This window comes from Planococcus citri, chromosome 1 (assembly GCF_950023065.1).
Source record: "Planococcus citri chromosome 1, ihPlaCitr1.1, whole genome shotgun sequence".
Lineage (NCBI taxonomy): Eukaryota > Metazoa > Arthropoda > Insecta > Hemiptera > Pseudococcidae > Planococcus > Planococcus citri.
The window spans coordinates 33901933-33917173 of record NC_088677.1 but is presented as its reverse complement, the minus strand read 5'-3'; the positions used below and the strand labels follow the sequence as shown (position 1 = coordinate 33917173).

The following is a 15241-nucleotide window of genomic DNA, read 5'->3' as shown; positions in this document are numbered from 1 at the left end:
AATTGGCAAGAAGTCCCAAAAAGGCTCAAATTCGCTACTAATCGATCTAAGAGATCTGAATAGAGCATACTCAAATTATAAACATCGAAGTTTGATTTTTTTGATAACAAAATTCATCAAAAATAGAGAAATGAAATTCAACGCCTGAAATTTGACTTGAAGATGTCTTTCAGAATGTGAATTCAATTTTCAAATACCTCATTAAAAATACATTATATATCTAAAAGGACAGGGTGACTCAGAAAATACGCCGATTTCATAACTTTTCGGCCTACGTAAGTATCTCTAGATTTTTGGTAATTGTAATGCAAAAAGTTCTCTAAACTTGAAAGTAAAAGAATTAATGTATAATACTTGAAAAGAGTTGAAACAATCGCATCAAGCAAAAGAAGCATTTTATCCAACTCATATGTAAAATGCATATGATGGAACTGAGACTAGAAGATAACGAAATCGCCAACTCTGTAAACTCATCAGAGCACGTATTCGTCTTCTTAGCTCTTTTTAGCCTTTCCCTTCGCTTGACAATTAAAAAAGATGAAATCGCGTATTTTTCGAGTCACCCTGTGTAATATTACACTAAAAAAAAAAGCAAAACGAAAGAATAAAAGTAATACTCACATTCAGGCCTCATACCAACACTAAGGCACTTTTTCAGTCTACATTCTTGACATTTTCTCCTCATATACATATCAATATCACAATGATTTCCATATTTACACTGGTAAACGGCATTTTTTGTAATACTCCTCCGGAAAAATCCTTTACAACCCTCGCAGGTGAGAGCGTTGTAATGGTACCCTGAGGCCCTATCACCACAAACTAAACACAACTCTTCTTGTTGTCGGGCCGTTGCAGTTGGGCCTTTTTTCTTTTTACTAGCGTCGCAAACCTCCATTATGTAACCATTCTGGCTGTTTGGAGACAAGTCTTCGCCGCCTGTAAGCAAAAAAGAAAAAAAATAGGTTAGAAAAATCGATTCGAATATTGGGGGGAAAATGCATTAAATTTAAAAATAATACTCTAGGTACATGATTACATAATAATTATAATGGAATGGGAGAGAAGTGGAAGCGGAGGAGTGAAATTTGAAATTACATACAGCAAGTAATGACAACCACTTCTTTGCAAATTGATACCATTCGATCGATAATATCCACTGAAGATGATTAACAATTCAGTAGGTTTTTTTGGTAGAGGGAGGAGGAACTGAGGGAGTTGTAAATAATTGGCATAAGTTTGTACTCGTACTAGAGTAATTCATGAAAATTTACGACGAAAATGATCCATCAACACGACTTTGAAAAATGAAAACCAACCAATACTGCCCTATTTAAAAAATCGAGTTTTTACCCAAGTTCAACTTTCACACAATGTTTATCGAAATACCCGAATACAAGCTCAAAATTCCATTTCACTTGCGCACAGAACACCTAATTCGCATTTTCAACATTTTGTTCGATTGTAAAAAAAAAATGGGGAAAAATGCTAACAGAATACGCAAATATTTCGCACCGGAGTCATTTTCAAAATAAACCTTTGTCGATTGTGTTTCCTATACGGCATTGTACTTAAATGGGTCACGAGTTCGAAAAGTTCGGGAAATACAATTCGAAAGAAGCACTCAACCTGAAGAGTCGATATCTTTTTGACCTAGATTCGTTTCCAACTTGACCTCACACTCGACAACGCGGTATTTTTCGGCTGTTGAGCAGACGCTAGGAGCTGTGGTTTTTCAAAATTCACCGTATAGCTCGCATGTTATGGGCCGATAACACACACACACACATATGCAATCGACAATGATACCGAATTATATTTTGTAGTATGATTTAATATGCTACGCACACAGACAGTGTAATAGTATAAGTATCTTTCATTATAAATAACGTTGGTATATAAAAGTACACGAGTACCTCTATAGTCTATATCGAGTGAAAGTACATACACGCGGTAAAAACTTGATTGTTAAATTCAGCAACAAAAGGAAGCTATTATCGTCCGCTAATATTATATAGGTATTGGTTCACCAATATGTGTATATCTATAATGCATGCTGTGTAATGTTCATTCTATAAGGTTTGCCTCTTTTTTCCAAGAATATGTTCCAATCTGAACGAAGCAATTGACGTATAATTAACAAATAAGTAGACCTAGGGAACGTGTAATCAAAGATACCGATAATAAGTACCTCATACATTACGCAGAAACCTGCAAATGAATGAAATAATCGCGTACCAAACCTGAAATAGAATCGACCTTTTATTTGGTTTGGTTCATTTTCAAACTTGATCAGCCTTGGAGATTTATCAATGGCGAAGCTTTTTCATTCCAAGAAATTTACTTTTTCAATTAAATTTTAATACTGAAGTGTTTTCCGATTTAAGAAATTTCAAAAATGAAAATACTTCGCTGATTTTGTTTGTAATAAAAAAAATAAGCTCGATACTCAAAATGAAAACTCAAAAAAATAATTTAAGAAGAACTTTGAATTGGACTAAAATTGAGATAGAACTGCAATCAAAGCGAAATAATTTTTTAGTTTTTTCTTGGGGAGGGGAAGGGGGAGAAGAGGATGGAGTCAAAAAGATTTTTTCTTCAATATGTTTTGAAAATTCGGGTAATTATTCTTGACTTTTCAGATCAAACTGATCGACTTGGCGGTGATTCACCAAAAAGTCAAAACTAATGGTTCAATAATTTATCCCATATATGGTAGGTATGAAGAAAGCAAAGGGGGGAGGGTTGGACGATTTTTTTTTGAAAGTTTTCTAACAAAAATTTAAAATTAAAAAAAAATTGAGTTTCTGAAAAAAATTAGGTGTGCCACGAAAAAAAAGAAACAAATGTGTAGAACTGTAGATCATGAAATTTCCAAGCAGTAGAGATTCATTTCTTCTGAGGAAAATTTTGTTTTTGAGACATTCTGAGCTGAATTTCAAAAGTTCATTTTCAGTGGACTTTTTTTCTATTTTTCCATTACAAAAAATCAATTTTCGAGAAAAACTGACGATGCCTCGAAAAAAAATTAAGATAGCATATGAAAAGGTGTTTTTTTTCAAAGGTTTTGTTTCTGACATATTTCGAATAAAAATTAGGAAAATTTTTCATAGGATGACAGGAACAACATCTTAAAATTTGAGAATTTTGAATAAATACCTACGCCTCCCTCTTCCGCTTCCATAAATTGTCTCTTTAAATGTTGACAAAATTGATCTAGTCTGAGAGAAGAAAAGATTAAGTTTCAGCTTCAGCTAGAAATTTTTCAAAATCGGTGGTTTTTCTGATTTTTTTTCTCTCAAGGAGAATATAACGAAGAACGAAACAAAACTTGGGAAAAAATGCACAACGATTGAAAAAATTAAATTCTAAGAAGAAAATGAAATTTTTATCTGCAGGGTGTCGAATCTTACAGAGAGCAGATTTTTTCTAACTATATTGCCAGTTTTCAAGACCAATGTTCACAATTTTCTAGATCTTTCAACGGTGGGGACATGCCTTTTAATTTTTGAAAAATAGTATCTAGTAAGTTTCATTACTTGCCCTTCAATTACATCAATTTTAATCCATCTCTGCCTGATTCTGGCCATCTTGCTAAATACCTATACTTCTGAAGGGCTGTCTTCTCACATGTTCTTTTATATTTTCAAGGAAGCAAAAAAAGCGAAAAACAGCATTTTTGGAGGCAAAAATGAGAAAAAATTCAATACTTTCAACCCTCCCAACCTTCTCTCATGATTTTTCCCCCCTAACTCTGCACCAATCGATCGCAAAGGACGGATATCATTTTTTGTTAGTAAAAGAAAAAACGTGGAAAACATTCTGCTCAGTCATCAAATAATTCGTTCAACAAGTACAAAGTTACACTAACCAATCAAACTCAGCTTTGCCCCGATTCCAAACATCGATTACACCGACGAATTTCAAACTTCAACGCAAACATCGATATTTCGACAGCCACAAGTCACACCTCCTCTTCCTCATCATTATCATCCAACACAACGTGGAAATGTTTGCAAAACCCTCCAACTCACCACTTACACCACTTTACATCAACTAAGTATACAGAGAACGAAACGAATGCGAAATTCAACGACTCGTACACGATATTGTTAAAAGTTACTATACTATATAAACTGATACCGTCGTGGTCGAAATTGAAATAATCCCATCAACCGACAGCATTTATTATGTGGCGCGAGAAGAGAACAACTTGATAAATGAATTCAGTCTGCTTGTAACAGGTATTTCCTGCCATCCGCGTGTACGTATAGAGATTATATACAGACGTACCTGCCTACCTGGCTACCTCGACTCTACTGCAGCATCAAAACCTAAACGTCAGAAAGTGATAACATTTTCATCAAAGAGTAAAACCAATTACTGAGCGCGAAACTGTGTATTACATCGCAGAGAGGATTCGCTTTTCATCTCGCAACTAATAACGAGAAACGTGATGGTGCTACTTCGTTTACGTTGTTGTTGTTGATGTTGTTGTTGTGCAATTGAAAAACGTTTCGCAGATGGAAATCAGTAGTTAAAAACGTGAACGGCCAACCATGAAGGTCAAAGTAATGTTACCACGTAAGATGGTAAACTTTTATGCAACGATGTAAACATTTCATCTCTGCTGACAAGCCGAGCATAGCCTGCATTTTTTTCCCTCTCGTTCCATCGTTCATTCGTTCCTTCAAAATAATTCATCTCGTGACTGCAGTGCATATGCAAGTGCATGACGATACCTACCTACACTACACAACACACATTGTTATCAACTGCGAATAATCGTCTGCCATCGTCTCACTCTGCGCATACCTAGACCTACAGAAGAATAAACTTCACAGCGATTATACCTACTCGTACCTTCTACTCGTACTACATACTTAACTTGGTTATGAGGTGGTCAGATAAACGCACCAATACCTACAGAACCCAGTTATACATTTTCACGATCATCAAACTAGAACATTGTATTATCGAATCACTTTCGTATCCAAAAAATTTCAAATTGACAGATAAAATTATTCAAAAATATGTCTATTTTAGCAAAAGATACCAAAACGAGACCTCGTAAAATAAATATGCCTCAGTCATCACCACTACACCCCTCCACTCATCAATAAAAACCGAACTATAAATACTTCTCAAGTATTCCCCATTCACCATTTTTTTACCATTTTACTCAAAAAAAGCACGAAAACTTGTTTCAATAATTCAATTTAACACACAGAATACCACAACACGGAACATAATTTATTGAACCCTTCATGTTTTTCAACGACACGCGATCATTGGCACAAAAAATTACATTCTCGAATCGTTTCAAGGCTCCAGATAATTTTCCACTAACAAAAATACTCGCCTTGAAATTTACGCTCAGAGTATTTCAGACGAATGCTCGGTCGCTTTGCGAGAATTTAGCGCATTTTTATCAACATTTAACGATACTGGCAGTAAATTTATTTAATTTGAACCATCATTTTCTGCGAAAAGAAACCACATGTGTTCCTGTACTTCTGTATCATTTGAAATGAAACGAAAAAATTTCAAGACTGTAATGGCATTCGATAAATTTTCAACATTACGCATTATGCATGAACAACTCGAGTGTCGATTTCAAAACGATTTGCTGTGGTATTATCTTATCTAAAAGTTTCAATTGTTTTAGGTATTTCTGGGTTGGAAAATAAATATTTTCGAAAACAATCGCTTCCTTACAATGAATCATGAAGTTGGTGAAGTAGTGCTCAACATGTTACTCGTATTTACATCGTCTCGATGATGTTCGTTTAGCTGATTTGGCGGTGGTTTTGAATCAATAAGGAGGAATAGGGGGGAAGGGACCGTAGACAGCACAAATTCTTTAAAAACTTTATGCTAACGGTAGAATCACTCCAATGGTCCCAGAATAATGTTGTTTTTTTTCTGATAAATTTTCGTTACGACAACCAGGCTTTTTTGGGTGGAAATTGGAAAAGGTCGCAATTTTGGTTGACATTTTTGAGATCCTTTTTCTACCTGAAAACCCAAATAAATAAAAATTTCAACGAACCACTTTTTTGAAAAAAATTATTCAAAAAATCGCGCTCTGTCTCAATTTTGAATAGTGCACATTTGAAATACTCTATTTAGCTTGATCACGTGGAGTTTTCAGAAAAAAATTCAAAAATCGGATTCTAAGAATATCTGATTGCATAACAAAACCGAAAAGAGGGTTCAAAGTGTGATGAAAACAGCCTTAAACAAAATTCAATTTTATTGAACAATTTTTCCACGACCTACTAAATCAGCAGAGGAGATACATCGAGCAATCAAAAACAGAACGAAAAAAAATTCATCAAAGTGAAAAAAATAAGTACTGGGCTGTGGCATTCAGACAAATCCGCGCACAAAATTCGTCACTCATTTTAATAATTCAATTATATGACAAAATGGAAAAATATTCTTATTTAGAAAGAAGCCATTGTAAAAGTTCTATTATATAATTTGTTCGACGACATAATAAGAAATAATAAGCAATAAGCTGCGAAACAAATACTCAATAATATTCTTTTACAATGCCACGATACGCCATAAAAAAATTCAATTTCATTCGAAAAAATGAAAAATTACTCCGATGCATCGAAGTCGAGACAGGTAGGTATTGTAATGGAAAACGGGTAAAAAATGGCAACCCTAGCATAAAAACACAATATACCATTCCTAGTAGACTTCTAGTAGTATCTCATATTGATACACCTGCAGTATTTCACCGAGCCATCGAAGAATTCCTTTCCTTTCCCGTATAGGTACAAAAAAAACTGCAACGTACGAGTATTACCTTGAGCATATTCCGAGAAAGAATTGGAAAAAAATCACCCATTGCTCGTAAATGCACATTGCATGCGATAAGTAGGTACAACACAACTCCAGTTCAGCAATAATATCATTTAGCTGGCATACCAAAGTAGTCGGGAGCATTGTAATCCCATCACAAGGTGATAAAAATCTACGTGTATAGTTCAAAAAACACAATTCATGTTACATGTTCATTTCGTCCTCCGACAATTATCCACACGGAACAAATAAATTATTTTGCATTTTTCTACCTTCTTCTTCAAATTATTCATCACGCTACTAAATTGCTCGATAAAATTAGCCGGCCGCAAAAACCCACAAAGGATTCGAATGGGAAAATTTTCGGTTTAAAATTGAGTGGCAGAAATCACGTAAGATGGGTATTTATTTCAATTTCAAGTTTGTCAAAAAAAAAACCTATTTACCCAAAAACTTAATTATTTTCGTTTCTATACCTATAAACTAATCGATAACTCCCAAGTCGATTCGTGTTTTCAAAAAACACCTACTTAACTTATGCATGGGTAGAGTGGGTACGATGTAGGTAGCTCAACTTATAACTGGGTACTCGTAAAGTGGAAAATTTTCCCAAATATAAAAGGAAAAATGTTTAATTTCTGTTTGATCCGTTTCGTTGATTAATTCTACCCAGTTACAGTTTCAGAATATCAGCTTTTTTCTCATTCGTTTCACGGTAGAATAATTTTTCACTCGAGTCAAAATTCAACTTTCACTCTTTCTTCACATCAACGACGACGTGAAAAAATTTAATCCACGGGGAGGGTTTTAAAAAAGGCTAAACCCTTCCAGCCGACATGAAAGTGAGATTTCGGAAAATTCTTCGACTGTAATGAGAGAATAAAATACATTCAGAGCTGTCGAATCGTATCGGATTTCAATTGAATTTTAATTTCATTTCATTTCACGAATTCGTCTTTCTATCAGTGGATTTTTCTTTTCAAAAATCACAATGATTGACGTTCACCGACTGGCATAGAAATTATTGTAATTTAATTAAAAAATAAAGAAACGAAGGTAAAAGCGATTATGGCTAATTTATGGGTTCGAATCGAGCAGTGTATTCCAACTTTTCTCATTGTTCATCAGAGTGGTATCACTTTCCACATTAGATTACATTAACCCTCGTACGTTTATATCGAACATCAACTTATTGGCACATTGAAGAACGTGGGTGCGTTCGCAATTCGCATTTATGTAGAACCGGAAATAGCCTGAGCTGAAGCCAACAGTACAACTGGGTCAATACGAATGATTTTTGCCTTAGTAACAAAGTACTTGGAGCGTTAAATTAGAACCTAATTCGAAGTTGAGACGGAATTTTAACCAAATAAATACCTACGACCTACCAATACCTGAATTAGTAAATTGTGAAATATAAATTAAAATAAAATTATAGAATTCGTTTTCAAAAATGAAAATCAATATTTTACATCTTACAAGAAAAGTATATCCCAACTGGCTGAAAAACGCTTGCCCAGACAAAGTTGAATCGAAAGAGCATACAAAAACATCACCAGCAAGAATTTTAGGCACCAAAATGCATTTTTCCATTTTTGGTGAATTTTTGAAAATCACAAAGTCAAAAATGAGAAAAAAACAAACATTTTACCAAACTGACGTAGAAAGCTAAAATTAGGCAATAGTTCTATTTTCGACCTCTCGAATCGATTGAAAATGGTTTCGAACCGTTCTAAGCAGTTCTAGAGCCTCTGGATGCTAATTTTTGAAAAATGAAATTTATATAATATTTCTGGAGACCCAAAACGGCTCATATTGATCTGTGATCTTCAATCAATTCAGCGTGTTGACATTAAAAGCACACTCCAGCTTTCCAACTTCATTTTGTAAAATTTTGAAGGAGTTAAAACTTTCAAAAAATGTGCTGGAGGTTCCAGAACAGCTTAAAACGGTTCAAAACCCCAGTTGATTCGGGGGAGACGGGAATCAAAAATAAGGTGTATGCCAAAATTCACCTTTCGAGGTCAATTTGGTGCAATTTCAATTTTTTTTACATTAATGACACTTTGATTAACAAAAATTAACCAGAAACTGAAAAATGTTTGCTAATGATTATTCCGTGCCAAAGAAATACATATCTACGGGTTGGGATACTTCGCTTATTAGGTAGCTACATTTATTACTAATTATCTCGAATGAAGTCGAATCGAAAGTTGATCTTTTCTTCCTTTGAGAATTGAGTAACTAGAGTTTACTTCAGACCACTTCACTCCAATTCCAGCAAATTTCAGAAGAAAGATCCAATCCATCAGCATTACGTGCAATATTGCTCATTAATTCAGCGGGAAACACAGATAATCCGCATGGTGGTCAATCACAGTCCAAAGTTCAACAGTTTCGCCAGCTTGTATTGACTGGACAGGCTTAAATAATTTTCAAAGTCTATCCAGTCAATACCAGCCAGCGAAATCTCGAATTGTAGATCACTGGTGACTTCATTTCTCGGCAACTTTCACTGAATTGCGAGGTACTTCGATTTTTTACTTACAGATTCGATCCGATTTTTTTATATTTTCAAGAATGTTGCGTTAAAAAATTCCTGTTCTATGAATTTTTGAACGAAGTTTATGACTTCTTCAGGATTTCTATGACGTTTATACGACCTCTTTGTAAAATTCACGAATAAATTTTCGTGACTTCCATAATTTTAAACGAGCTAAGAAGGTCATCTTAATATTCTAACAATGATGCTAATCAGTCTGGGAATGCAGAAAATAATATACGAATGCAAGGAGCTTACGTATCATCGTACACTAGCCCATTTTCAAGGAAAATCGCGGAAATACATCATCATGAGCAGCAGCAACCTTAACAACGTAAAAACTAAACGAAAAATGACTCATTTTTCGCTTTCAACTTCAGTTTTTGTTCAAGCTACACGACTTTTTTCAGCAAAAAATGGTCGGACATTTCGAAATTCTCAAATTTACATAAACCCATTCCCATCGAATCACTTTCACACTGACAAAAGCTCTTCAAATCTTCAATTCCTCGTGCAGCTTCCATTTTCAATTCTCAATATTTCAACATCTTAATCCATATCACAGTTTTTCCCAAGCGCACAGCTTCCTTCATCTGGCGATATCTTTCACACCAAGTACCTCAAACCTTTACCATTCAAGACCAGTACGAAAATTGAGATTGAAATTTTCATCTATGTACCTACCTACGTACAGATAGACTACGTAGTCGAGACGAGAAGAGACGAAGAAAAAAAAAGTCATACAAAAACACAATCTAATATAGGCACCACTTCATAGTACCAACATTTTCACGCTGGAAGGTTATTTTAAATTGGCCTCGCTACTTATACCGCACCTCTCCTCACCTCGTCTCACCGCGCCGCACTTGCATCGGTCATATCACAATAACTGATTCACGGTTTGCTTGCGTAATGCCGCCGTACCATAGCCGTAACTAATACTTTTTATAGCTATCCTTGAAATTCCCTTCATCTCCCTTTACGCCTCTTTACATTCGCATCCTGCTTCCTACATTGTTCGCATCAGCCACCAGTCGCCGATTCTTTTGTTTATACGATGTCGAGGTGCCAGAGTGAGAAGCAACGCGAAGAAGGAAAAAGAATTATGTTTTTTCCTATGTTTTTTTCTTCTTCTCTATCCATCTTTATTTTACTGTATCGCCATCGATCCGACTATGTAATACACAAAACACTGCATAATCAATCGCCATCAACACCACCGCCACCAACTCTATCATCATCGAACCCAGCAGCAGGTAAAACTTACAACACATAGTTACTTTCAAGGTGATCGAATTATTTTCACTGATTGACAAATATAATGTAATTCGATCGGTTTATAGTAGATCATTTTACACAAATACATATAAAAAATGCAAAGTACGTAAACGTAAACTCCAGACATAAAATTAGCTGAATCTGTAAAAAAAAATGTCAACCAATTCCGCCAATTTCAACACAATCAAAAACACTTCTTTCGCATACGCAACCGTTAAATACCAACATATCACTACACGTACACAGGGCCAATGATCATCCTCTCGAAGTTGAAGATCGAAAAAAATCAATCCATATATACTCTCAATAATATATGGAATGTTGGATGTTGAATGTTGATACACCAACATTGTTGTTTTCATCGCACACGTTCGACGACTAACTTGAAAGAAACGCAAACGTTCGAGAATCACGAGCCCGCCTCGTTAAAAAAAGAAAAATCCACCGAGTAGGTAACCTTCATTAAAAAGATGATCCTCTCCAACATATTTTATATAGTATAAGAGCCGGCAAAATACGCCTCGAGTGAGTAAAACTAGTTTACAACTATTTAAAAATTCATCCCGTAATCGCCAACTTTTTAACTGGACCGGGACAGATATGTTGTTCTTGAAACTAAAAAGCGGTACACGTATAAATCAATTTTCGTTTTACTACTGAATCCGTTTAACACGCCGATCTTTTTTTTCGTTCGGCTGGTCAGTAAACCATATAAAATCAAGACTGGTTGCTTAATGAACTTACCGCATACATAATTGAAACAAAATAGGTTTTTATGTTCGTCGTTTGCAAAGGATTTCATATACTTGTGTATGGTAATAAAACGAAAAATTTTGTAACGAGCTGAGGAATTTACCTATACGCAGCCATGATTATTGATTGAGTCCTCAAGATCTCGAAAATTCACCCAAGTCGAGCTGATTTTATAGATTATCAAGTTCTAGAATTCCTCTGATGAACTGATTTCGTAATCTTTGATCTTTTTTCTCAATTTAGATAGGTAAGGTATATTGGGACAGAGGGACACTTCACCAAACTTCCAAAAAAGCAAACCATGTGATACATATTGAAAGACAGTTTTTGGAGGCGCTGAAAATGAACCATGATATCACCGTTTTACAGCTGAATCTCACTCAAAGCTCCAGCATTCCTCTGTTAGTGGTTACAATTTCGGGAGTATGACACATCGAATGACATGTTTTCGAAGATACCGAACATGAATACGACCTTGGTTTTTCGATTGGGCCCATCTAAGGCCCTCAGCACCCCCAACCAATCACCAAAATCATCGATTTGTTTGAACTACAGATGTTAGTAACGAACAAACGAGTTTATTTCATCGAAGCTCTGCAATTTGAGAACCAATACACGAGGTTACACCTTCTAGTACAGCTGCTGATAACACAAGTTCATGCGATTGTTTCGTGCAACTTGGTGGAACTTTGCGGAGGTTCGCTCAAACAAACAAAATACATATAACTTTATCGTAAACAAACTTTTCAACTTTTTCTCAAACTTCTTATCAAAGATCGATCACACAGCACATGGCGTCAACTCTCGTACTCGTACTCGAGGCGAATTCAAAGTACACCTTGCTACACACATATCATATGTATCAGTTTCAAACTTGAAATCATTCACACAAACCATGCTAACAACGAGAAAGAAAGTAAAGGAAAACAAAAAATAAAATAAGAGCTTTCGATGATGAAATGATTTTTCTCCACGGTATATCGACTCTATACAAAAGAACGTGCTTAAATAAGTAACGCTCTTACGATATATTTTTCAATATCATTCGACGAGAAAGAAAGAGAGGAAAACCCCTCACTAATAACAAAACGACCATCGAATAGCTTTTTTCATCTCATCTCAATTTTCTTTTGTTATATTTCGCTTTTTATGTGCGTTAACTCGAAGCCTGGCATTTAATTGTACGACAAACGTTGCATAACAAGAATCGATGGAAATTGATGACGAGTACCGAGTACCTACATAAAAAAGTGCATCGACGAGGCGGCCAGGCCAGGCCAGGCGACCAGATGTGCGAGAAGGGGGATCAGGGAGACTCCAAGTAATAAGATATTACTACCTGAACGCGATTGTTCCGAAGCTGATGTCAAGGCTAACTTCCCAGAACAAAAAAATAATCTGACGAATCGCTCAAAGTGGTAGTTAATCTTTAACTCATTCCGTTAACTTATTAAGCGCAACGACCACCGATAAATCAGCCGCAACAATAACAATACCCGCGATCGTATAATCACAAAGAAAGCAAAATCAAGCACAAAAAAAAGTTTCCTCCTTCCGACCGCAGAGATTCTCTTTCTGCTACACACGTGTATGTATTACGCTTCAAAATGATCAATCAAAGGCGATACAAGGAGAAAAAAATCCAATCAATGCATACAAAGTTACACAGTAAGTATTCTTAGAAAACTGTCTCGCCTCAAAACATACTACACTATTACATTAGTCTGGTGCGATACGATAATGTTTTTTCTCTCTTTTTTCCTTCTTTCTTTTCTAATAGATGAAATTCAATTCATTTTACAAATAATATACCCACATACCTGTCTATGGCATAATACAAGTCAGAAAAAGTCCATTTTATCCGGCATACATACAAGGTGTCCATGCAAACAAAACAACATGCAGTCGTAGGAACAAAAAGATATTCAATCTTAAGATGTATAATATTCCTAAATTAGAGAGAATGAAAACTGAGGAAGTGAGGATACTTCAACCAATCCTCTGAATTTTCACTTGACTACTTTAATGAGAAGACAGAGGTACTTGAGTCTTTTGATTAAAAGGAAATTAAGAAGTCCTTCTCTTCACAAGCTGAATAGTGGGTTCATAAAAAAAATAATTGTTGTTAAAGGAGACTTGAATGATCAAAAAACCCCATTTTGATTTTATGAGCAGACATAACAAAAAATTCAAAAACCATTATCAATTATTACACGTCAGGTCCTCTGTTTTTCAAATTAATCACCTGTCTCAAAAATTGCGAACAGTTTAACAATCTAAAACCTCAACTGAAAAAGAAAGAAGCAACTGAGGAATCGAGTCTGAAATCGATCATTTGAAACACGGAAGATGAGAATCCTAGAAATCATTCCTAGAATTGTAGTCACTCAGTCAAGTCACCATTTTTCATTCTTTTGTATCGAACAAGTGGACCCCAGCAACGAAAATATCTCACAACCTTTCAACACAATAAACAAATGCGTAAACAAAAATCGAAAACCTGACATTCCACAAAACACCTAATACTATTATGTACAAGTACATTCAACATCTGAAAAAAAAAATCATTTTCGCGCCCTTTTTCACATTTGATTAGATATCACCACGACCCACGTACTCTGAAGAGTTTTGCAACGTTTCTCGACCGACTCCTTCGAGCCTATATAGAGCAATAATTCTAATAGTATATCGAATCACTTCATTCAAACGTTGTAATGAGTTAATTTTAGGAAATACCCGTATATGGTCTCACTATATCAGGTACACGTTTCCAATTCAGCTACAATGAACGCACCTCGTATTCAGTCTTTTATCATCAACTATATAACAAAAAAGCTATTACAGTAATTAGAATTTCATTAAAATATTTTCTCGCTGTCTTGATTTGCAGATGTTTCATTTCTCGCTTAATATATTATTGTTGTGTGGTTCAACTCGTGATCAAATATTTATTAAAATTGCATTCGAAATTATTCAACATCATGTTTATTGCTCAACGGCGCGTAAATTTTTAACAACTAAACCAACGTCGCATCGTCGTTTTCATAATTATTTTTCGATTACAGAAAAAAATCTGGAAGCGAGGAAAAAACCTTCGAATACGTGAAAAATGTCAAAAATATTACTCATCCGTGCAAACATAAAGATTCAATCCGTTTGTGATACGCAGTCGAAAAAAAAAACTTCGCAGAATTTGTATTTTCAAAAGGAAATTTTTTACCCTTCGAGAAAACGAAATATGTATGTAAAATAAAACTGGCATATTCGAAGGATGAAATTTCATAGCGTCGTAAAAATACGAGTATAAGAAGACGAAATGAAAATTGCATATCGTCACAATATTTTACACCAACACCAACGCGCCGCTGTTTTGCTGAATTATACGATGCGAAATGTACCTAACTATATCTAGGTCACAGATGTTACTCTGTGCGAATTTCAATTCAACCTATACAGTACAAACGATTCTGAAAGGTTTTATAAAGGCGACGATACCTACGCAATAAAAATGTAGAATCGGCTATCGTTCGAATAAAATAGCAGATATCGTCGTATCAGTCGACCAAAATAAAAAGCTCGAATAAAATTAATAGACCAAAAACCACTATCATCGTTTCATTTCAAAGGTTACCAAACCCTTCTCCTTTTTCATTCCTTTTCACTCAGCGTACAGAAACTTTTCCAACGTTTGTCAACACGCACACACAGACAACCACCTTCTATAATCTTGACGCAAAATTTATAATTAATTATTCGCTCGAATTTTCAGACATTGTATGTATACGTGGGTTGTAGCTATATTCACCAAACTGCCACCGCGTGCACGTTTAAAAATGTGTCAATTTCCCAACT

General features: G+C 35.2%; 1 protein-coding gene across 6 annotated transcripts in view; it reads right to left on the bottom strand.

The window, feature by feature from the left end:
• The window catches only part of EcR (Ecdysone receptor), an 80355-nt gene that overhangs the window by 11401 nt on the left and 53713 nt on the right, over window positions 1-15241 (bottom strand). For all 6 annotated transcript variants that reach the window (XM_065344100.1, XM_065344101.1, XM_065344102.1 and 3 more), the window contains one exon: window positions 622-939. In XM_065344100.1, the coding sequence (XP_065200172.1) occupies window positions 622-939 (318 nt within the window). The remainder of the gene's footprint in view (window positions 1-621; window positions 940-15241) is intronic.